The following is a 26,339-nucleotide window of genomic DNA, read 5'->3' on the forward strand; positions in this document are numbered from 1 at the left end:
TTGGACAGTTCATCTGACTTTATTGAGAGATGTGAGGATCAAAGGGCAGCTAGCCATGCAAAGAACTAGCCTGGTAGTGTGCACTGAGGTGAGAAAGGTATTTCTCCTGGGTAATACTGATCCTGAGCCAATCATGGTTCTAGCCAGTGAAGGTAATGTTTAGGATTAGTATGGTGCAGACTGATCCAAGATGGATGCTCTGTAAAAGCTGCAGTACTCCCAAAGCTGGAGTCCAAATTCAAATCTTTGCAAAAGCACAGGTATACACTGACACGTGTGTGTTTGTGGCTACGCTGGAAATAAGCGGAGTACAAAATAAAGTGAGTGACTAGAACTGTTGTGCATAGTATTTGAAAAGATTTGTGCTGACAGGGCTAGATGTTAATTGAGCAAAATGATGCATACATTGGTAATTGGGACAATAAACAATAATCTCCTGTAATTTATTACTGTGAAGTTAATGCCCTTTGTTGGCTCCTGGATAGCTGCAAACCTCTTGGTCAGAGTGCTATTCAGAGCCAATATATACAGTATCTTTATAAGGATATTTACAAATACTGTCATATTTTTATTTACAGTTATTGCCACAACAAAGGCAGTTTGTCACTGCCTTATGGTTTTTAATGACAGAGCAATAAATCAAATGGTGTGGTGATTTTGCCTTGTATCGCCTCAAATAACAGTCCCTCAGAGTTACTCAAAATGAATCATGTGTGCTGGGAGAAACATTAGCCAGTCATCAAATTTCTGACAGCTTAAGTTTGGAACATGACCCTCTGAGAGACCGAAAGTTTGACAGCCTTCACCACTGTTTTTGACAAACAACACTGAGTTTGGTTTTTTTATCCATCATCCTGAATTACAGTATTTCTTTGCTCTACTCCTTCATGCAAGAAAAAGAAAACACATTAGAAAGTCAAAGACAGCGCACCATCCTCATGTCGTAGTACACAACCAGATGTGACAGCGAATATTACAGGACATTACATACAGATAAACACTGCTGAGAATATAATGACAGGAAGCAGATTCCAGTGGTGGATTTTAGAGTGGAACGGAGTGGACTATAAAAATATTTGTGTTAGTGTGTGTAAAGAGTGATTGAAGGGCATACTGAGAAAGAGGCTCCCCAAGGTGCATGGAAAGCATTTGTCACATCAGAACTGTGAAGAGCACAAATGTACAGTAATCTAATCACTGGAGAGCAGTCTGAAATACAGAAACCTCACTATGTTTGTGTGTGTGTGTGTGTGTGTGTGTGTGTGTGTGTGTGTGTGTGTGTGTGTGTGTGTGTGTGTGTGTGTGTGTGTGTGATTGTGACTTTCATTTGACCAAGATGTAGCAGAGAGAGACTTTGTTTTTGTTGTTGTTGTTGTTTTTACATACACACAATGTAATACCTGAATCATTTTGTGACACATATGCACATCATGAATCCATATTACAACAGCGGACGTGTGCACTTTGTGGGGTGCATGTTTGCACATATAAAACCGGATCGTCACCGTCATCTGAATCCACTAAACCAAATCTCTTTTAGGGTTTTGAACAACCAACCAAAAAGTGTTTGCACAAGCCACTATGATAAACAGCTACACTCTGTCACAATCTCTTATGTCTTGTTTTTCTCTAACACACAAACAATGAAATGAAGACAGTCACGAAGTCCCTTAGGCTTGGACACGCCTTGACATCATAGTAAGGTAGTCCTTTCCCTTTTTTTCGCAGACAGGTGGCCAATGGAAATGGCTAGTGAGGTAGCCAGACTTCCTGCACACTATCCTCTTCAACACGATGCTACATTTCTGTTGTGTGTGTGTATAAAACCACACAAAGTAAAGTTGTGCTACAGGAAAAAGTAGCTCTAAAAGGACTCTGAAGGAGCCCCCTCCCCGTCCCATCTTTTAAGTCTTAACCTCTTAAAATCGTCTGCAGTTAAAAGCAAAGTTGTGGGTCGTCGTCCACGTCAAGCTGCTAAATCACTGCAACTTTTCGGGAGGGGGTGGAGGTGGGTGGTTGGCGGTCAGTGAGGTGTTGGGTAAACACTCCTGAGTATTCCTCCATCGTAGTGAACTTCTTTGTCAAACTGAGGGTCAAAGAGAAGAGCGCCGCCATCATATTTCTAGCAGACACGTCACAGGGACCAAGCCTCTCTTCTTCCCGCTGCTCAGCCGGAGGAAACCGTCAATCTCCTCGTTCTTCCCCACACAGATCTGCACAGGGAGAGTGGGTGAGGGAGGGAGGGAGGAGAGCGTTATGGAGCAGGAGGAGGAGCGAATGACATTCACTAATATGAGGGAGGTTTGTGGACTGAGGGGGGAAAAAAAGTGAGCTGCACTGGAAGCCATAGCATGCTGTCCTCTGTAATCTCAGCAGTTTTGTGCATGAATTTACATACATTTGTTCAGTGTGTGTGTGTGCACGCGCAAGCAAAATTGTGTGTATTTAATGTGCGTGTTCACCTGGCCCTCTTTTACAGTCATCTGGCCTTTGTCTCGGTTGCCGTGGAAACCAGCGGTGACCTTCCACACCCGCTCACCAGGGCGGACCCGCTGCACAAAGTTGGCCGGGAACAATCCCACCTTGTCTCTGCTTTTCCCCTGGTAAACACACCGAAACATGGACACACACGTGGACACAGACAGTCTGTTAGTCATTGACAGATAGAAATAAATATTTCCTGTCTTGTTTTGAGGACTAGAACAAGTGCTTGTTGTACAAGAACCTATGATGCTGACTTCTCTTGATTTTAGTTAAATTCCTCCTCTACACAAAAAGCCACAATTTGGCGCCTTGTTGACAAAAAAGGAAGTGCAGCACGTCAATCATCTGCTGGCTTACGTTTCAACGCAAACAGCAGCTCCCAGTACAGTCCTCGACAGTCCTTGGCTGAGTATACACAATTAGATTCTTTGTGTTTTCATTTGTGTTTACTTGCCTAAATGTGCATCATATTTATATCACATTTATAAACACACTGGAATTTGAATAAACCATCACAATTAGCAGAAATAATTTAAAGAGATGTTTTTGTTCCCTAATTAACAACATCAGTATAGACCAAAAGCATCTGTATTTGTGGAGCTTTAATCCCCCACTTTTCTCTTCAGAGACTGGCACACACACAAACAGGCGTACAAAGCACATGGGTGCACTTAGCCATTTTTGCACTAAGGCATATTTACACTAAAATGACAGCATGGGGGGTTAATTGTCTGTGGAATGTGGTTTGCATGGGTGGAAATTACTCTTATTATAATTAAGTGTTTGGTATAATTGTACCATTTTACATCTACTTACATGTATTTTGATGTAAATATTGCACCACATTTAAATCACATACATTACAAAGTACAGATTCGGTTGCCTCACTATAAACATTCCTGTATGAACTGGACAGTCAGTTTTGTTCTGTCCTGTAATCTGACTGGAAATCAGTCTTTTCAGCTTGAAGCAAAGACAATCTCTAGGTAACTGAATGAACCACTTATAGCTTGTTGACTTCTGTGGCTATTTATACCAGTAATATAAATTATATAAATACGGTTACTCTGCTGCCATTTTATTGTGGTGTTTCGTTTATGTAAAGACCTACCTGTCCTTCGGCAGTTGAAGGTTAAGATCTTCAGCTGCCTCATTAAACAGGAACTGCAATCTGTCTTCTTCCTCCTTTCCTCTTCATGCTAACTAGCTTTGCTAACACCCACACCTGCTGTCCTTCAGGCACAGCCACCAGCTCTTTAATCTTACCGTCTCTGAACAGCTCTGCTTTGAATGGAGGAACTTCAACTAATTCTACGACTGTCTAGCTGCAGTTGTGTGCATTAATGTTTTATCTATTCAAAGGCAATCCTGATATCTGTGGTGATAATCTTTTTTCCATCTACGCACTGGCTTAGAAAGAGATAAATGTGATGCTTCTGAATGGTCAAACAGGACTTCAGGGCATTTGAATAGGAAGTTATTTTTAATAGCCCACCTTCCACCAGTCCTCATTGGCGTCATCTGTGACTTGAACTCTGTCACCAGGCCTGCAGGGAAAACAGACAGACAAACAAAGTGCTCGATGGGAAGACTCGTACGGAATTTTTAAAGCATTTACCGTCATTTAAAAATGACATCATCTAAAAATGTGCAGCACAATAGTTGGACCTTTATGGAAATGCATTACGCTTATTCACTTTCTTGCCGACTTGGATGTCTGTATGCTAAAAAGGAAACTGTTTTTTTACACTTGGGTCCCACATATAAATTAAAAGATTACAGACTGCTCTGTCCATGTGAAGAAACGCCTCGTGTGCTGTCTTCTTGCACAGACGCATTCACCAGATTAGTGGTGGGTGTCATACCACACTCAGCAGTTTCCTGCACCTACTAACATACAAAGACTCTTTTTCTTTTTTTTTATTATGTCACACACTCAACGCAGCTGTTTGTCCTTCCCGGCCTCCCAGCACGCTCCCCTCCCTCCCAATCTGAACCCTGCAGCCCCCTGTGATCGTCCCGTTGAGGAGGCAGATGGCGTGTGAATGTTATCAAATTCTGGCCAGGTACACTCCTCATTCATCTGATTAATCACACACACACTCACACACTCCACACACACACACACACACACACACACACACACACACACACACACACACACACACACACACACACACACACACACACACACACAGTACATTATACAAAGAAATTGGACTGACTGTAGCTCCAAGTCGTTCTTCTCCTGAGGCAGGAACTTGTAGAGAGCCACATAGGTGTGGACGGAGTGAACTTCTACTCTCTTTGGAGTCTGACAAAAAGAAGGAGTATCAAAAGATAGATAGAGAGAGAGAGAAGAGAAAGAGATAGATAAAGGTTGTTATCTATTTGTTCCTCGTGTGGAAGTCTGAAACTGAGTGAAAAGGATGAAGAGTTTGAAGGGGGTTGACAGAGTGCATTTTCACCCAGAAAAACAAGCTGAAAGAAGAGAGGAATTGCTGACTACACACCTTCAGGCTGACCCTGTCTTCTGAATCAGCCTTCTCGCTTTCAGGAGGGGTGAGCACTGGAGAGACAGACATATAAACACAAAGAGAGGCGAGTTGGGGGGGGCAATATGTGTGAGGAGGAACAGGGAAAGAGTGTGGGTGCAAGAGAAAGGAAGGCAGAAGCCAAGGTCATTTACTGTAAAGTGGCAGCAGTACAAACAGACATGAGCCCTTCTCCTGGGACTAAAGACAGAGAGGTTACAGTACTGTGGAAAGAACACACACAGCACCTCTACAGTCTAATGTATCTTGTGTTAATGTAGTTCTGTCATTCTGACATCTAGCCCACCACGTTCCCCGGCCGCATTAATGTAACATTGTCGAACGAATCGCAACATTTATTACATCATACACCTTAAAAAATTATAGTCTGCTTTTTTGCTCTCAGCACTGAAATGTTAAAAAAGGAAAGGAAACATTGACAATAACTTCTATTGATGACCCTCCTTTCCTAGGAACATGGCATTGTTTTAGTTATTGTGTACATTTATTTATTTCTGTCAAAAAGTGGCCAAATCTACATCACAGGATATGAGAACTCAAATACAGCGACATTTTAAAAGGAATAGTTCAACATTTTGGGATATTTATTTTTCTTGCAGTGAGTTAAATGAGTGGATCACTAGATAATAAAGTATCTGGAAACAGGAAGAAACAGCTAGCCTGGCTCTGAAAAAAGATCACAAAATCTGACAACCGGCACCTTTAAAGTTCGTCAGTTACCAATGACACAAATGACATATAATGTGTTCATTACAGTGACCTTAGAGGTGTTGGTAGGTGGGTTCTGTAACCTTTGAACAGAGCCAGGCTAGCTGTATCCTATGGTGTATCCCAGTCTTTGTGTTAGACTAAGCTAACCTGCTGCTGCTGGGAAGTAGAGATGAGAGCAGCATCAATCTTCTACCTCTCGTAAAGAAAATGAGTATTTCCCAAACTATTCCTTTGAGGATTTTCAGTATTTATCCTGAAAGTTTCCAAATTATCAGTCAGAAAGTCTATAGAAAATGATTGGACTCACTGCCTGGGATGTGCTCCTCTTCAGCTATTGGCTGGTTTTCTAGTTTGTCTTGTAGTTTTTCCACCTGCAATAAAGAAAAAGTTGCAGGCAGCAAAGTCATTGTTATTCTTGGTATGATAAATGTCAACATGAATATATATGAACAACTGGGGTTGTCTGTGTATTTTATGTGTATTTTTATACCTCATGACACGGTGACTCTGAGATACTGCTGAAGCTGGAGCGACTCATCTGAGCCAGCGATGTCCCATAGCGCAGTGCTTCATACACGGGGTCAACAATGCCATTATCTGCCTCTACACAGCCAACATGGAACAAAGCAACACGTGTCCAGTTTTATAGCTGACACTATACTGACACACACACACACACACACACACACACACACACACACACACACACACACACACACACACACACACACACACACACACACACACACACACACACACACACACACACACACACACACACACACACACACACACACACACAGTTGTTTGGTGCCGTGACAAATCAGCCAGCGTTTCCATCACTCACCCTGGGCAGCAGGAGCCTCTCTGACCACACCCAACACTTCAGTGGTTAGCAGAGGAGAGCTGAAGTTTCTCTTGAAAGCTCCCGTCTGAGATGCCGGCAGAGAGACGGGGAGACAGGAGAGGAAGGACGAGGGAAGGAGAAACGTTACTTGAGGCGGAAAAAGGGCAGATGTAATATTTTGATGTAAGACAATACCTGTGTGGTTTTTTCTGGGAAAGGTGGGCACAGAACAGTATGTGCGATGAAAGCTGAGTATCTGAAGCTGTGTGTGTTCTTTCAGTAGTTCAGCTCAAATGAAATCTCTTATAAATGACTTTGATGCAGATATTTTTGGGAAGAATGTGGAGGCACCTGGATTATGTTGGTTGTATTAATTGTATTTGTCTAAATATTAAACAAATAAGTAATATAAAAGACACAAATAACACCTACATATCCACACTGCACACTAAAAGGGGAGGGTCTGCTCTTTGTGAACATATCTTTAATACTTTGCCAGCCAACATTTTGAAGCTTTTCAGCTACAATGTCAGTGCACAGAATTATGATTTATATACAGTGAAGGTTAAACTTAAACCAAAAGTCGATGCTGACAAAAAGACAGGTTGTGAAACAAGCATAAGTCTTAAGCTACACTTAGCTTGTGGAGCTTAATACATTTTGCATTGAAAGTAAATCTCTAATGCAGAAAAGTTGCATACGAAAGTAGTTTCTTTTGTGGGTGACATCTAAAAACATTATCAGTATATCAGTTTGACCGAAAACATGAACCTGACAGTTACAGTATTAGCCAACTTCTGATGACCTGATATTTACATTGAAACTGCCAGACAGTTAAATTGTGATACAAATATGTGAAGATTCAAATCGGTGAGTTGAATAATGAATCGTGATACACTCTATGAACAACAGAGGGCGCTATCTACTTTTGACTTCGCTTGCTCAACATCCGACTCGTCACTCGTGTCAGTAGCTGTATCAAGGAGCAAAGACATGGCGGCCAGTCAGTTATAGTCAGCTTGTACCTTAACTCAGAAATAAAAAATTATACTTTAATTTGCTAAAGAAGTATAAAAGAAAATAAATAAAGCGATCTTTTTCAGTCAGAATTTGTCTACAGAGAAAATCACATTGATTCAAACAGCATATCTTTGACATGCCCTTCCATCTTGACACATGTAGGTTAGACCAGCTAAAATGATCTACGACTACATTTTTGCACTAACTCTATTATTGACCTCTGATGGTGGCAATAATACTCACCATTAGTTTTAACATGGAGTTTGTAAAGAAATGTCCCCCAGCACTGCCTAATGGAGTATGAGTATGGCTTTTGTCTCATCTGCCTTCAAGCTAATTTATACCCACATGTTCATTGAGGCACCACTAAGATTTGTCTCTGTCGAACTGTAGATGAACCAGCGCGGATCTGGTACTGTAAAATATCTGATTGTGTTTCTTTATTTAGCCGGAGAAATATGTTTAGCCACAGTACATGACTCATCAGTCTAAGAGTTAAAATTAGAAAGTCCTTCTTTTGACGGAGGCTGTGAAGAATCTGTTCTGTGCTCTTAAAATAGAAACAGTCGGTAAAGATAGTATATCATCCTTCAATCTCTGTGTCTCTTGTCATCGGATTTAAAGTAAGTGATGTATGCTGAAAGCCACATGCTGTCAGAAAAATGGATTTAATCTTTGAGTTGTTCTTCTGCCGTCCTGGTACATTCAGTGTACACAGTTTGTTGTTTTTATTATTTAAATAAATATTCCACATGCATACGCTGTGTCATGATGCATCGAGTATGAATTCGCTGTTAAAATAATTTACATATTGACTGTCAATGATTTCAGGAAATATTTCACTCTGGTTTGAGGGTTTTCAATATTTTGTATGCTTCTGTCTGAAAGTGTCTGAGAGTCAAAGCAAAAGAATATCTTTATATAAAAGAAACGAATCAGAATGACGTGCCGTGACAGTTTTGACAGATCTTGTGAGTGCGGAGCTCTGAAAGGTACAGAAGTCACCCAGAAGTGAAACACTGCTTTAAAAAGGTTCTGAGGGGAGTGTGATGGCTGCTCTCAGGACTGACAGACAAGAATTTGCCAAGAATCTGCCAAGAATCTCTTCTTTATCTCTTCGTTCACAGAACACAAACTTCACCTCCTTACTGAAATATCAGCAGGAAACTCTGTGCTGAAACACTGTGATTTCACAGTAGTTTGTATCTATTTTTATCTAATGATGCGATTATAATAATATTTAATTCTACCAGTAAAGACAAGATGATATATAGGATTTTTTCAATTCTTTAAACAATTAATCGACCAGTGTGTAACATTTAGGATGATCTATTGACAGAAATGGAATCTAATATTCATAACTATGTTTTCGTTTGTGTAAAATCACCAGAAAATAAGAATTTTTGTTTTTGTGACCTTAGAATGAACCTTTTATATCTACAGACGCTGTGGAGGCTGTCATGTTGAGCTGCCATGGTTTCTACAGTAGCCCAGAATAGACAAACCAAACACTGGCTCTAGATAGGAACAATTTTTGCCACAATACTTTCTGTTTCACGCTTCTCTGCAACTACACCGCTAGATGCCACTAAATCCGACACACTGGTCCTTTAAATCCATCATTGTCCAACCAACAGTATTATATTTAATGTATAATTAAATGAACCAGACAAAGGCAGCAACATTAAATAATATCAAATAATTATTAAAATAGTAATAGAGAGACATGCAGCTCTGGCAAAGTTTCTTGGAGTTTGTGATGCGTTTCTTATTGTTTTAATTATTCCTGTTTGAATCCATTTGTCACAAAGTGCTTCACACAAACAAAACAAAGGAGCTCTCTGTAAATAAACTTGGCATATGCTTCACTTACTGTTGAATTACGCTGATTAATGAGTGGCAATTGGCCTCATCTACTCTGCCAGTACTGATGTGCTCAGAACTGGAAGTAGATAAATGATTTCCTCAGCATTAGAAACCTTGAATCTTCCCTTTCACAACCAACAGCAAAACACGACCCGTACAATCACATATCAACATATCAGTCATAGTAACTGTGGAGCATGACTGGACAGTCTTGGACTTGTTGAAGTTTAAGTGAGCAAACAAGCTGAAATTTCACACTTTGCTCAGTTGAGAGCCACAGAAAGCAAGACTGGACTCTGACCACTGGAATATAATAGAGGAGACTCAAATTTGGGTGAGTAATGTGTGTGTGTGTGTGTGTGTGTGTGTGTGTGTGTGTAAAGCTTGCCTGCACAAGCCATTATTTTGTGCAGTGCTCAGCAGGCTTATTTCTTCAATCAAACTGTAATACATCTTTAAATTCAATTAACATCGATTGGCAAAATGTCACGATTCCAAAGTAATTTAAAGCTGCTTGATTGTGAAGATATCTTAAATACGGGTGCACTCACCAAATGGAGTGAGGGTGAGCCAGAGGAACTGCAGCCATCGATATTCCTTTTTCATTTTTAATTACACTTCACTTTACATAAACACTTGCTTGTGGAAGTTGTTCCTGCTCAATTTGGTGTTTGTATTGTTTGTTACAAATGACCAGTGGTGGAAGAAGTACTCCTTTAATCTTTGACTCAAGTTAAAGTAACAATACCTCTAAGGCTGGGCGAAACAGCTGAAAAAGTATTTAATTTTACCACCTTACTTTTTTAATTTAATCACATTATTTAGCAAGGCACACAGGTAACAATTTTTTCCTCATACAGTATTGTTGCCGAGTACTTGTACCTGTACCTGTGGATTGTTTCTTGAGATGTAACAGATATAAGGTTGCGACTGATGACACGTTGCGTACACAAAAGTGTGGAAGCTGTTTTGGTTATTCACTCTTCGCTAGCTCCATTAAGGGCTATGATATGTAGTCCTTATGTGCTTTCATGGCGGTTTGAATATAATGTGTGTAATGATTCTGTTGACCTATTATTTATTGCAAGATAGCCCCAGGTAAAGGGCATTTAAATAATGTAACTGATGAAAGTGAAGCTCATTTTACAGAAACAATTTTATATGATGGTCATTGACTTTTTTAGTCATTATGAACTAATTATACAGTACGGTATGTAAAACTAATAGCTGTAGCTCACACATAAATATAGTAGTAATAAAAAGTTCAATAACGTCCTCTGAAACATAAAGGAGTAGAAGGAGAAGTAACATGAAATAGAAATACTATAATAATACTGTATACTAAATACTGTAATAGTACAGTACTTGAGTGAGTCTACTTAGTTACCTTTCATCACTGTGTCTGTTTGTCCAGTTAGTTTTAACTTTTTTTTCAGATCAATAGGAACGATTTTTGACCAAAATCTTGTCTACATTCCACCTGAGCAATTACAGCTCTTAAGAGCAATCTATTTGTACACAAAAGCTTTGGATGACGCATGTTGGTTGAGTCAGCTAACCCCCGGACCTTAAGTTACGTAGATGTATAAGAAGTAGCCTCGAACGCCATCCAGTTTCAGTAAAATGCCTAATCCTTGCTTTGATGAGTGTGCAGTGATCGAAAAGGACACTGCCGAAGGCTTGGCGAGAGCCTGCCGTGTCATATCCTCGAGGGATTGTGTGCGCCTCAAAAACACTGAATTTCACACTGAATTAGCCAGACCAGCTGGTACAGGGAGATATTGATTTTCCAACAGAGTTGAGAGGGGAGGAAGGAAATGTAGCATCCAGACAAGAGAGAGGAAGAGAGGAGGGCGTTATGTGAGAAGAGCAGCACATGCAGGGAGGAAGGACAAAAAGGCTGAGTGAAGAAATGTTGGGACCTGGCCACTGAAACTTTATCAGTGTCATCCTCCTCTGCTTTTGTTCCTCTTATGGCATTTATGGTTGGGAGATAAATTTATCCCGCAGCTACCCTTCCACACATTTCCAGTGTCTTAGTCTACTTTGCAAAGCTCTGGTCAATCCACATACCATTTATAACCTCGACATTTTTGTCTCTGCTGGTTTGAAAAGGGCTTTATCCTCTTTTAACAAGACGGGGGCTTTGAGGCTAAGCATATTACCAGGACTAAAGGCTATGCCAACTGACTGAGAGAGACAATTACAGCATGCAGATGCTGTTTAATTCTGCTGACACAAAGCATTCTGGGTTAGTCTTTGGCCTACAGAGACAATGCGTTTCCAGTCAATTTTGCGAAACAACTACACAGCATATAAAAATGTAATTACTATGTAAGAAACATTTTTGCCCATGGTAAGCTGGGCTACGGGGAGATAACTGCAGCAAATGAGCAAAGCAACACAGGAACATTGAATTTAATATTATTAATTAATACAAAGCCACCCTGACCAGTGATTAATCATTTTATGCTAATCGAAGTTGTCCCTTCAAGGGTGGCATTGTTCCCTTCCAAGTCAGAACAGGTGTCATGAGAAAACACAATGAAACTACAATAATAAAACATAATAATATCTTATTAATTAGATTGTCACTTTTTAAACAATGTAACTAAATAAGTTAGCTTAGAGCTATAATGTTATAAAATACTATTAGGAGTAATATGAATAGGAAAACTTTATTATGCACAATGTGGACATTGTCTTCCAGTTCCACCATAAAGACGTTTCATAAAGAATAAAAACATTCATAAAAATAAAACTCACACTGGATGACCACATATCTGGGTGTCAAATCTCAGCCAGACACTTGTAGAGACACTTTGTGTCACTGTACATTTTATGTGGGGATTAAGGTGTAACTGTTGGCTTCATGAAGTTGCATAATGTGTGGTAGTGAGATGTAATGTTCAGGCAGTCTGAAGTGTTCTTACCTTGCCATTACAGGGCTGCTGGGAGAGCTCGGACGAGCACCAGAGGTGGGCCGCCATCTTACAGGCTTTACAACGCAGCCCCTGCTTGGAGTTCCCTGCATAGACCAAACAATTCACTTTAACAGACAGCCATGTTGTTAGAGTAACAGTAACAGCTGTCAATATTTCTGTTATCAGCAACAGGTTAAGGCCACCGCACACTGCAGTATCAGATGTTTTGGATTGTAAAGTTTGCACTTGTAGGTGTCAAACAAATTCAAAGGATTTGCTCAACTCTCCAGAAAGGCTGTGTAACAGAATTTTGAATTTGCTCAAACTTCATTTTAGCAAAACATTAGGTTCACCCGATGTGTGCCTCACATGTGGAACCCACACCCCAGGTGCCCAAAGACTTTAGTTTGCATACTAAATATTTCAGTGTACTAGCCTGTATGTCACAAGGTAAACTACAGTATGTTTAATGTATTTGTTAATATATAATATATGTATTTGTTTAATGTATTAATGCTCCTCCGTTGAGCAAATGTCACAAAGTGCTATATTAGTTAAGAAATGGCCTAAATTGAGAAAGTTTAAAACGTTCCTCTCCTCTGACTGTACTCATTTAAATAAAAAGTCTCATCTAAAGCATATGAGGTCTTGAATTGTGACTGATCATTGTGCTCTTAAGATAGTTGTACCAGCACTCACAGTTAACAAATGTGTACACAACCATCACAATCCTGAATCCTGATCCGCAAGGAGCCAGAGGACAGAAACCAGGTCCTAAACTTGGTTCCTTCTACAGCAGATTATGAATCAGGAGCAATTTCTCTGGCGTCAAAAGTGGGTAAAAGACAGTTAAATCATAACAGGAGCAAGCTGGACTAGAGACATAATAAACTGTGATTTGGAAATATTTCCAAGCTGTGAGTTGACGATTCATTTTCGGTTTATCAAACTTATTAATAAACTCTTAAGTTCAGCTGTTAGCTGCCAAGGCTTAGTTGCTGGCCATCCCATTTTTAACGTAGGAGAGTATTCTGGGCAAGACAGCTGACCTGTCCACCTGACTTGGCTTACGTGAAAGCTGCAGCTGAGAAACGGCAGAATACCAATTGAAAGAAAAGGCAATACACCTCTCAGAGGAGGCATGTAAACAAGATTGGACAACAGAGCTTGCCATCAATGATTTTCATTGGTACAATTTCCTGCTGATGAAACAGAGCCATTGCAAACAGTCCACAGTGAGATTTGTGGAATTGTCAGAATTCCCAGTGGAAAAAAAAAAAAAAAAAGCTAATAGGTAGTAAATGAGAAAATATGTTTGTGATGTGGGAGGATTGACTCTTTAAAGCTGATCATCAAGCTCATTTTTAACCGATACATGTTCACAAGCTGCGGAGCTCCTTGACTGAGCCAGGTACAGAACATTGAGCATTCAGCAGTATCCACGGACATGCTTATTTCTGCACAGTGGGGGACGTTCACCTCTCGGAACACATTTATTTCCTCCATGGGAGTGATGAGAGTAACAAAAACCAGAAACCATAAAGGTATGGTGAACTTGATTCTGATCACACACTCCAACATGGCTGCATACTACTACACCATGAATGCAGTGTTTTAGAAGTAACTGGCACAACTGACCTACCTTGGATCATGTGTTTGCACTGCTGGCAGCTGGTAGGCCTACGGAAGACGTGCTCTTGGAAACAGTGGGTCTTGACCGGCTGCACCGGCTGGGCCTGAGACTTTAGCTGGGTTTTGGAAGTCACAGACAGCGAGGGACTGACAGAAGGCGAGTGTGATGACAATGAGGGGTTTGGACTGACAGACGGGGAATGGGAGGGAGAGCGCTCGTAGGCCAGGGGGGATTCAGAGAAGGGGGGAGGTGACGGCGGGGGAGGGGGCGTGGTGATGAGGGCCGAGGGAGGGCGGGATTCGCCGTTACTGCGCTGGAAAAAGTTGTCCACACTCTTGCTGCGCATGACTGATTTAAAGGACAGGGAGCGCTTCAACCGCTGCAACTGAAAGACAAAAAACAAGACAAACAACAACAATTACAACTACAACTTATTTCGTTCCAGACGAATGCAGATAATTTAACTAAAAACTGCTAAATATACCAGACTAGGGAAGTGAGAGTACACAAGAACACATTTACTAAGTCAGAACAATTCTGTTATTTCACAAGCTTAACCTAAATTACCCACCTTTTCTTTTAATTGTGACATTATATAAAGCAATGGGTGAAATTTGAAAGCACGAACAGTCGTTCTGTTCAACAGCTAGCTCTACCCTCTGACTGTCCTTGCCCTGCCAGGCTGGCTTCTGATCTTCCATCTTCAGCTTTTTCCCCTCTTTTCCTTAGATCACAAATTTGCGATCCCCTGCGAATCCACCAGGTCAATAGCCCTTAAAATTCACGTTTGATTAGTTTTATTGAGCGGCCTGCACCTTCGCATTTGATGCAGTCAGTGAAGCACGGCAAACACTGTGTTTATCTTTGACTCTGTCTGCCTCCATTTCCCACGCGCTCGCCATCCACTGCTTTTGGTTACAATTAAGGGGAACTGATAAAGGCAAACAATTACAGGGACTTAGGTGTGAAGGGATCCAATATATGGATAATAATAACTGCTGTGGACTCGTAGATCAAGACAATGGCCTGGAGAATGAGGGCAAGGATGTAATAGGTCCCTGAGACTAAAGAGTACCTCGTCATTTTGCACAGAGCTCATTAACCGTCTATGTTAGCGACTGGGTTGACTCCTGCCTCAAAATTCAAAAAGTTTATACAGATTTTTATCTTAATTGTTCCTTTTTGGGCATCACCATGTTTCTACTCGTAGCGATGTCTCCTACAAAACCCCAGAAACTGTTATGTATGTTTTCATATGTTTATGTGTGAGATGGTAGCATCCTCATCATGTCTATTGCACCTTTGAGCTTTGAAAGCCCATCGCACTCCTTCGCAGAAAATTCAATCAATAGCATTGAGCAGGTTCCTCTTTTTCTTCTTTAAGCTACAGATTCACAGATGCCAATTAGTTTGAGTGATGAAAAGAGTCCTCTCTGTTGACTCATTAGTGAGTGCCTCTTGTGAATGTTTTCTACAGGGAGCTGAGTCCAAGCTTTCCTTAATGGCCTTTTCTTGGCTCGACTGGTGGCCCATTCAGTAATGGATGTTCCTCTCTATTAGATTTTTAACTTGTCTGACTTTGTTAATCTTCTCTGTGGTGAAGGCCGGCCTTTGCTCCAGTTCCAGGGGAAAGGGAACAATTTCTTTTAAGGCACAAACTAGGAAACACATGACTGATAATCAATAGCTTAATATACATCCCTGAGCTTTTACAAAGATTAAAGAAACAGGACTCATCTGAAGATAAAGGAATAGAATGTATTTAAGTCATTTTACAGGGTCCCTGAGCTTTCATATTGACATGAGCCAGTGCTTCAGAATTTAACTCCCATTAAAATCTATATTGTCCACAGACCTGCTTTGTTGAAAACAATAAATAATTGTTGAATGTATAAAGTTTTATCGGGTGGTTTTATACAGTGGATCCATTATTCAGCAGTTTCTACATCTACATTATCCCATTTGTCCTATACTATAAAGTTTAAGCACAGTCGAAGAAATAAAAGTGTTTTATGACTGGTCTCAAAATGTTAAAAGATGCAATGTAGTTTTTGAAGCTCTGCAAGTGCTCTGGGCACTTTTACAGCTTATCATTAGCTGAAGAAAGATGACCATGTGTGTACTTTTGGTCCGGGGGTTGTTTAAGTTTTTGTTAACTTACAATTAAGGGAAATATTAGTGTGATATTTCAAACAAGGGTGTGCTTCCAACTGTGTGGCAACAGTTTGGGAAAGGCCATTTCTTGTTTCAAATGATAATGTCTGCATACACAGGTTGAATTTTGTGGGCTTGCACAAAGCCAAGACCTCAACCTCATCCAACACTTTTGGGATGAACTGCAATGCCCACTGCATTCTCTTGTGTTAATGGGAGCAAATCCCTGCAGCTGGTTCTAAAACTCTTAAGGAAAGCAATCTTGATGTTGGGGCTGTTGGTTTTGGAGTGAACCGTTCAACAATCACAAAAAAAAGTTTGAATATTCAGGTATCCACATGCTTTATTTGAACATGTACGGCCATGTACAGCAGTGTATCTGCTCTGATGATTTCACATTCAGGACCAAGGACAGTTCTATTTCACAAATGTTTTGTCCTCTGTAACTGTGCACTGCAGTATGCAAGTATATGAGGGCTCTGTTCGGCTCATTCTGATTGGATAAACTAGTATGAGTGTGGTGCAGCATTCAGAGCCAATAATTCCTGTTAGAGGGACATAACAACAGAGAACAATAACCTGTGGTCTTTAACATCTCTAGGCAAGTTAGTTGCGAGGAAGCACTCAATAAAATCCAGTTATTTAATGTATTATCAGTGGCTATTAGTAGTAATACAACAAAAACATAATCGCAGCTGCCTGAGCTTCTTAAATTTGGGAGCTGCAGGGCATCACGCTTCACACCATTATCGTGATTAACTCCCATCCTTAATGGTTACTCCAATGTGTTGCTTTGTGTTATAATGTGTAGGATAGCTGCTAGTATGAGACATATTGTGTGTGCATAAACACAAGATAAACCAGCTTCACTGTGCTTTCTTATTTTCCATAACATCCTCCCCTGAAAAACAGAACAGAAATCAAAAGCAGAGTTCTAATGAATGCAAATCTCTACGTTTCTCCATGGAGCTCTTGTGTCTCTCTGTAAGGTTTTGAAAAGTCTATTTATGGATCACAGAACTGGGGACCCATCACTCTCTGAACTACTGACAGCAATTAGCTCATCACAGTGCGAGTAGTGTACTAGAACAGATTGTGGTTTGAAGAAGGAAATGAAGCAAAGAATAAAAGAAAAGTATGAAGGCAGTCAAAGAAAGTGAAGAAAACAATGAGTTAAACAGAGGGAAGAAATGGGAAAAACTGCATAGTGAGATAGATAGACTCAAAATATCACACCACCACCATCAACCCCCGTCGTCTTTGAAAGCCCGACAATGCACCAGGGCCTTTCTCTATCACACCTCTGACAGACGAACAGTACAGTAGAAAGACAGAGCCGACGTCTCAGCCTTGTTCTTCGGCCGTTTAGAAATGAGCACAGAGCGCAGAGATGTTAGGTGAAGGCTTCTATAAATAGGCTGTTGTGAAGAACGCCTGGTTAAATTAATGATTAAGAAGTGGGGGTGGTAGGAGGGGTGTGTGTTCACACAAGAGTCATCCTGCTGCTACTACGATGCAGTTGCATCTCCTATGTTTTCTCTGTGTTGTCTTCTTTCTTTTTTTTTTTACTTATTTTTTGTTGTGTTTTCATTACCTGGTCTACCAATAGCCCAGAACAGACTGTTCTGTACACTGGCTCTAGATAGGGCCTTTAGCTTTTTCGCAAAGGTTTGTCGCCACAGTAATTTCTCCTACACGCTTGGAAGGCAAGTGGTTTTCAGTTGGGTGTTTAACTAGCAATCTTCAGGAAAGAAACTAAAACTGAACACAATGTCTTCCATTTTTGGATCAATCTGTAAACATGGTCTTCTGCCCTCACAATGTGTGTACTGTGGATGCACAGTAGGGTCGTAACAATACGTGTGTTCGTCCTGAGTCGTTTGGTACAGCAAGTTCGGTTCAGTATGTGACTGCCTCAGTTTGGTACACCCTGTGACAGATTCTGTCATAATTGTCTATGTACGTCTACTAATCGTGGACCAGAAATCCAAGAGCGTGAGTTTTATCTGGAAAGTTTTGGAAGTGCACCAGTTGTTTGTTTATTGACACTATACTATTATTTAGTGCATTAACTGTTACAGTAAGAATTGAACACCACTAATGACCTACTGCTAAATGTTTACATTTTCAAAATAAATGACAAAAAGGTTTGTTTTTTTCCTACATTGTTTTGTTTTCCCTGCTGCACTAAAACATGGCGAACAGCGTCACCGAAACCAAGGTACACCACTAATACACAGCTATGCAGCGAGCTAAAAATGTTTCCAATAAAAGATTGAAGACAGGAGATTTCCTTTGAAGTATACACTGGAACCAACTGTGAAACTATGAAAACCCCACAACAAATGTGACGACAGTGATTACAAATCAGAAAAAAAGATTAAATATCATAAACAGCAGTTAAACCGAAGGTTTTATAAAAAAAAAAATTATAGCATAGTAATGGGATTCAAGTAAGTCATTCAAGTATCACCAGTGAAAAATCTACATTAAAGAGTAAATTACAGCAATTAACAGTTAATCTACATTGAAATGTTGTATTCGCGACACATTAGCCACAGACAGCCAGTATAATGGCTAGCTTGGTTAACAATCATAAAACAACCATAGTAAAATAGAGTAGCTACAGATAATGCACCAATAAAAGCATTTGGAGAGTACATAAAAGATGCTTGTTAACATTTGCTTTGATCTGACAAAAGGCTGGATGTTACAATGCCAGGTCAACTGTAACTGCTGGGGATGGATTATGCAGATACATAAAATGCTTTAGGCCATAAAAATATCCATAAGCACTTATTGCAACTGGTTTATAAGCCTAATTTGGATATGAAATGCTCGTTTATCCATAGTCTGGCACCAGTATTACCCTTGCACAGTGCCAGAGCTGCCTTTGTGTCCTTGTGGCACCGCAGTATACATTATGTTGAAAGCTGTGAAATTCATTACTCTAATTCCTACAATATTAATACAATAATGTGCAGTGATTGTACATGTTATTACCACGTTTATTACTCTTAATACCAACTTACTGAACAGTTAAGATGCTAGTATGTAAATGTAGACACAGTGATGCACTTTTAAATAACCACCAGTTTGTTTTTTTAAATCCTTATCTGCAGTTGGGACATGGTTGAGCAACTTACTCCCCAATGTCTTGCCAACTCTTAATATAACACGCCCACTGCAGTGTTTTTCTCAGGACATCTCTAGCTGCTGATGATATTCAAAGCATTACTGAACACACAGCAACCTGATCAAGTTTGGCATTCTTCTGGCAGTGATCTGGGCTTTGAATTAAAGATGACCTCATTAGGAATTGTTCCAGCTGGACCTGGTTAGGTAAAAGTGCACATACTGAAATGACCTTTTGTGAGAATGGAAAGTTGTGATGCCTCACTGCACACACTGCATCGCTGGTCATTGGGCTTGGAACAAACTGAAAACTTCCTAAAACTGTGCACAACTGACAGTTTGACTACAGTTTGTCAGTACAGAAAAAAGATTTCCATCTCTAGTTAAAGGATTTTAAATAGAATCCAAAAAGCACTTCTGAGAGGGCAAGTTGTTCTTGGTAATGTTGCTTTGTTTGAAAAACTAATCCTGAAAATCATACTCACATGTCATGACATTAACTTTGTATAACAGTTTTAAGCCATTTGGGAGGTTCATTTGATCTGTTACAGACATATGGCTTCCTTGATTGCCACAGTATTTCTTACCAAATTACTGTCAAAACTTTATAACTCAAGAGATTATAGATTGAGGCAATTACTCAGAGATTGGAGGACAGGCTAAAATAAGGCTTCTTTTTTAAGGATTTTTCAGATGGGGAAGGGAACCTAAAGTGAACCAGAGGTGTCTCTGTGACCAATTATAGTATATGTTAATATCTTAGGTGAAAGAAAAAGGTGGCGAATGAAGATAAATTATTCTCCTATCCCCTTATCATTGTCACCTTCACAGCTCTGTGTGTGGCTCTTAAATACCTGGCTCTTGTTTGAAGGGCTGTTTCTTAGGGATCCAAGAGACTCTTGCTAGCAAAGACGTTGCCAGCTCACAGGCTGTCTGCCTGAGTGTGCAGCAAAAGAAGCTTTCATTTCCAAATCCAGCCATTCAAAAGGCTTAACTACACAAGGAGCTTTTGTAGTTAGCATTAGGTGACTGCCACAACTGATCTCCGATTTCCACGCAATGGTTGAGAGAACAACAGCTGCTGTGGTGCTCATAACATAACATTGTTTACCGTTTGATTACCTACAAGTCTGCATTATCTTAAATGTTTTACTTACACACACACACACACACAAAAAGATAAAATGACTCATGTCATCCTGTTTTGTCTGTATTAGTATACATCTAAATGAGTCAGTACTGCAGGCAGAGCCCGTCCAATATTGTTATAGATATATCTCAGACATACATGTGTTGTACAGGTATTGTCCGGTATGCACCAATGTGAAAACAGTTATTTTCCCAGTATATGATGCAGAATAAAATGCTTGTGATAAAATATTGGTTATCCAGCAGAGTGCACTGTGATTTGCTGCCACAAGTTGCTCCGAGTAAAAGAGAAGAAGCAGTTCTCTGCAATGTTAACTAAAATTATTTAACAAGTATATTCAACTTAAATATTCTGTAATAAAAGTTATTTGTTTAAGAAAGCAGCCTTCTAGTACCTTTCAATATTGGTGCAAAATGCACATAGAAAAGGTCTACTTTCATTCTAGCTCTAAAATACACTATATAGACCACCGTATCAGTAATCACTAAATTATTACCCCCATATAATTGGTCTCAAAAAACTCAGTCAGGCTCTAACTGTAAGTCAATTTGTTTCCCTGTAGGTTTTTGCTACATAGTCCCACACTGAACTGAACACCTTCATAAGTCTTTGTGAGAGAGACAATGAGATGTGCAGGGGACAGGACAATATCATTATATTTATTCACAGCATAACCTTCTTTATTGACTTTTAGGTACTTTCAGCAATCTTTCAGATAAATGTGGGATAAATGTAAAAGTGGAAATCCTTCTATGCAGCGGATTAATTATTCAGCTGATAAACTGCAAGTTTTAAAAGTCTCCGTTTTTTATTTTATTTTAACTTTAATAATTAAAATGTTATTTCAGTGCCAGTAACTTACTAGCACTATGCTCTTTAAGAATTTATAATAAAGTTACATCATAGTTGCTAAGCAACCCAAGCTCTATATGAATGAGTGTCCCATCAGTCTTACAGTCAAAAGTGGACTTTTTTTTTTTATCAGGTTTTTCAAGGTGAGTCTGCCATTCAAAGCTGAAGATCAGAACTATCCATTATAAAACTTTTTTTTTTTCCATTACATCAACAGCTTTGCCTTTTAGAGACAGAATAACCTCAGAAGTTAACTCACTGAAGCAGCAGCCTAAGGTCAGTACTAAACAAAAGGACTAAATAAAGTCAGTATTTATTCCCAAGTGACTCCGCTCTAACCCTGACACCGCACATGGGACTCTGCTGGATCAGCAGCATTTTAGAACTCAATCAAGGACAGTAATTCAATGACTTCATCACTAATCACAACAGTGCTGGGTCAACATTGGATACACAAGCATCACAGTGACACTGTCAAGTACGAACATGTTGGTTTGCACGCATTAATGGATAAGACGGTGCTGATGTCCTATTCTTAGTGTGTTTTCTGCCTGAATATCCGTCTCTTCCCGTCTCTCTCACTGTGTATCTGTGTTCTCTGGGCAGACCTATAGTTTGTAACCAAAGGTCAGCAGTACGAGTCAATCATTCTGGCAGGAGAAACACAAACATATCATCATCTGTCAGAAGTTAGGCGGGGGAGTGATGTATCCTCCTTCTAACTGCGATACCAAAGAAACAAACACAACAAGGCAGAATATGCTTTGTTCAGAAATGTCATCTACACATGTGAATGGCACAGAGACTGAGGCTGATACACAGAAGAAAAGGTGTATTTGCTCATTAAAAAGGTTTAATTACCTACTGACGGAGGAATTCAGAAGGGGAAATTAAATGTCACCACTGTCAAAACAAATCGTTTTTCAATTTACAGCTACGCATTTGTTGGAATTTGACTGTTTTCATATTTGCACATTTCTGAAATTTTTCTGAAAGAAGATAAGAAAGGTGTGAAATGGAGAAGTCTTAATCAATAAAGAATATATAGTAGTTTAGTTTTTCTGACTGAACTGGCCACCACATAGTCTTATAATGCAAATACTAATGAAGAGACACATCTGCTCACTGCTGTTTCTTGTCTTCTCTTCCCGCTTTTCTCCTGATACTTGTACTTCACTCATCTCCTATTTCTCACTGTTTCTCTCATTCCTGGCAGGATCTCTGGCTGGCTATCCTATTCTTAAATCATCCATATCCTCTCAGGCACTCAGGCAACCATCACCAGCCAGCCACTCAGAGCTATGGAGAAATAAGTCAATGTAGGAAAGGAGGGAGGAATGTAAGAAGAGAGACATAACTCGAGAAATATGAAGAGAGGTGTAGTGCAGGTGGAAAAAAAAGACATGTTTGGGTTTCATTTCAAGGGTCCACAGTCAATAGAAAGAGAAAGGAAATACATACTAAGAGGAGACCAAGAAATGTATTTAATGAAGAGGGGAGGGAAAAAATGGCTGATAAGGAAATCACTGGGAAGAACAGCAGAAGGAGAAGATCTCTGAGAAAGTAAGTGTGAAGGGCAAAGTCGGCGAGAAACCGTCGTCATTATTTTACCTCATAAAAACGTCTTTGTGTTGGCTGAGAAAGCGATGAGCCGTGTGAAGGCCCTGCGGACACGGGCGCAGCACCACCTTGCATTATCAGCATTTACACCCACTGTCTTTTGTGAATATTAAACTTTATGAAGCAGCTGATTCTGACGCTCATTTCCTCCACTAATAAACAATTTAGACTTTAAAAAGGAATAGTTCAACATTTTGGGAAATATGCACAACGCCACTCTCATGTTAGTAAGCCACATATGAAGCTACAGCTGGTTAGCGTGTAACCTAAAGACTGGAAGCATGGGAAAACAGCTAGCCAATGACACTTAGCCATTTCTTGGGGGTTATGTGCCGGACTATTTCTTGGCCAAGACCCGTAACTTTCCTGGAGTCACTGCTGGTTGCCTGGCAACTGCTCCCTGCCAAGAAAATAGTCTGGCACATAACCCCCAAAGAAAATGTTGTTTTAACGCTCAGGTTTTTGTATGGATTAAGTAAATGTGATACAATGTGATAATTACTGAGCTTTGGAGGTCGCCGTGGGTGTATTTTGTTTTCCTTTGGACAGAGCCACACTAGTTGTTTCCCTCTTATTTCCAGTACTTATTCTAGGCTAAGCTAACGGGCTGCTGGCTGTAACCTAATATTAAACGTCTAGACATGAATGCTATTGATCTTCTCATTTAACTCGGCAAGAAAGCGTATAATAATATACTTACACTCCCAAAATCTTTAATAATTCCTTTAACCATTGCTTTGTCTTTCCAAACGCATAACTTTCCACGTCATCCACTTACCCGTGGCTGTACCTCACTAAGCGCGACACACTTGAATGGCGTGTGCTCCAAGTGATTAGAAAATAATATTTTTGGAGCCATCACCTTGCCCGTAGGTGGAGGAGGTGGAATAACTATTCATTGTCTGTCACAGCCTCTATTAGAAGCACTCTCGAAAGCTGGTGGGCCCACTTAGCACTGTAATAAATACTGAGAGCCGAGGGACAGTGGAGACAGAGAGGGAATGGAGAGTGAGAGATGAAGGAGGAAGAGCTGATGAGGGGATGAGAAACGATTGCAGACACACAGAGGCGGTAAGAGGAACTGTGAATAGGGAAAGACATGGAAGCAGAAGATGGAAAGCAAAAGGTGGAAATTGTTATGAAACGAATAGCGCAAAAAGGAGAAGTGAGAAGATTGAGAGTGGCAGAAAGAGACAAGTGAAGCTCTAGAGATAATCTCGAGCAGACTTCTCTAAAAGAGACCCTGGTTGTAACACACATTTAATCTTTCCCCCTCTTCTCTCCTCTTCATTCTTCTGGTCCCCGGCTGCCAGCAGGGGCTTGGCAAACACAGAGCTCCGCGGCTGACGCAGCTCGGAGGATTGTTTCCTCCCAGTTCTGTTTTGTCTGGACGGCCATTTGTGTGAATTATGACCCGGCCCCTAGCGAGACACAGCAAACATGTGCTAGCTGATTGGCTCATAAATTCACGCAGCACCTCGACGCCCACCATCCATTGTGTTGTCTGTAGTCAAATAGAAACAACAAGAGACCCATCCTGCCAGGGGCTCGTTCCCTGTGGCGATGACCAACAACAGTCAGCCTTAATGTGTTTTTTTCTTTAGTGGCTGTGATTGCTGCTGCAATTCTTGGTTCTTGAAGCTCATTTTGTAACATGTTAAAACGGGATGCAGGAGATTGAGGTCAAGTCAGTAAAGGGAGAATCAATCAGCAACAGAAAAAGACAAGATTGAAAAGCAGGCAACTGCTCAGGGGCCCAAAACCTCCAGGGGCCCCCGAGAGCTTCAGGTGTACTGCGTTTACTTGCTTGAATTTATTCAACTGAAAATGTGTTTGGGAGTACGCACAACCAAAGCAAAACATCTACTGACATGATAAATGCCTTGAGCTGGGTCATACTTTACTTCCTTATCTTGAGGTGGCTCTGTGAAGAGGACCAAAATCTGGTTTTAAACCTTGTTTTGTGCTTATTTAATGTGATTTAACCTGTATTTTGCCCATATTTTTAGTCAATAAAAAAGTGGCCAAGACAAAAAAAAAATCCTGGAGCAGAAAACATTTCTTTCCTGTATCTGTCCACAGATTAAAGATTGATATGATCTGAGATAATGATGGCAAGATAAACCCAAAATGCAACATTATACAGTAACATTATATCTACTCAGATTACCTCTGCAGCCAATCTGGTGCCAGGTAATAGTCTAGCAAAGAATATATTGTATATTGCACAGAAAAGGGGAGGAATGTGAGCCTTTGTGATGGTCCCACTGGTTTTTGCAAGAGGAATGATGCAAAGGTAGATGCTTATAACTCCTCTGCTTGGATGCTGCACCTCCCACATTCACTGCATGTGCAAAATATTCCGAAACCTTCCTTTAAAACTCAACTGAAACCAAACAAAAACACCAAAGCATCTCTCTGAACTCGCCTGCCTCTACCTGCATCAAGGGAAGTCAGTAAGAGTCTCAACCTGGTTTTCATTTCCTCGCTGCAGTTCACAAATCTTTCCCTTCCTATTTTGCGTGCATTTCACTACACATGCCACAGAAAAGCACGCACCTTCTTGTAATCTCTGCCCTCTAACTTTGAGGTCAGAGTAGTTACAAGAATTAAAGCGGCTTAAAGTTCTTATGCAAGACCTGCAGCCTCCACAGATTATTAGCCTCGCAAATACAGACAACAACAAAGCCACACTTTAAATTTAAAAGGCATAAATAAAAGTTATATTTGGTTTTAAACGCTTCAAAATGTTCTACGTGCGTAAAGAGCGCACTCCAACTTTTAACAACTAAACAATCTCCTTGTTTCTCTCTGTTTTAAAATGCACAAACACAATACATGCCTGTGTGTACACAGGTGTGCTGTTACCTTTGATTCGGGCTGGCAGGGAACTGTAGCATGCGATCGGTGCAGGTCCCGGTTTTGTGGTTCGTTCTCCTTTTCGCTGATTTCCGTCATCTCGGTCTCAGAGACAACAGCTCCTTCAACGGCAAAAACTGAAAGCAATCGGTAAGTCCACGGTGGCAGAGCAACGAGGGGAGAGAGCTATGCGCACAGGGGTTTAAACATCGCTACGGTGTCTCATGCAAAGAGGTAGAGCGAGTTTTAACTGTCAAGTCATCTTTCACCGGCAGCATCCATCAGGGAATTTAGCGTTTAAGTAGCTGATAACACGGTGTTTCTTTCTTTTAAGACCTTAAACCGGAGCAGAAAGACCCGATAATGACTTATCCGGTGGAAGGAGATATATCCAGCAGCCGGTACAGGTCCACTTCTCTCCGCTGCCTCCTCTCTCATCCACTGGCCAGTTATCCACCCCCTGCGCACGCACGCACACACATACATACATACACACACACACACACGCACACACATACACGTGCTCTTA

General features: G+C 40.4%; 1 protein-coding gene across 1 annotated transcript; it reads right to left on the reverse strand.

Moving 5' to 3' along the window:
- Nucleotides 1–26,339, reverse strand: LOC127373167 (SH3 and cysteine-rich domain-containing protein 2-like). Its single transcript, XM_051417354.1, has 11 exons — nucleotides 25,820–26,339; nucleotides 14,050–14,425; nucleotides 12,417–12,511; nucleotides 6,598–6,682; nucleotides 6,241–6,353; nucleotides 6,058–6,121; nucleotides 4,998–5,053; nucleotides 4,710–4,798; nucleotides 3,980–4,031; nucleotides 2,463–2,600; nucleotides 1–2,213 (listed from the first exon to the last, which is right to left on the reverse strand). The coding sequence occupies exons 1-11, from the start codon at nucleotides 25,907–25,909 to the stop codon at nucleotides 2,115–2,117; spliced, it is 1,257 nt and encodes a 418-aa protein (XP_051273314.1). The 5' UTR covers nucleotides 25,910–26,339; the 3' UTR covers nucleotides 1–2,114.

Source organism: Dicentrarchus labrax, unplaced genomic scaffold (assembly GCF_905237075.1).
Source record: "Dicentrarchus labrax unplaced genomic scaffold, dlabrax2021, whole genome shotgun sequence".
Taxonomy (NCBI): Eukaryota; Metazoa; Chordata; class Actinopteri; family Moronidae; genus Dicentrarchus; species Dicentrarchus labrax.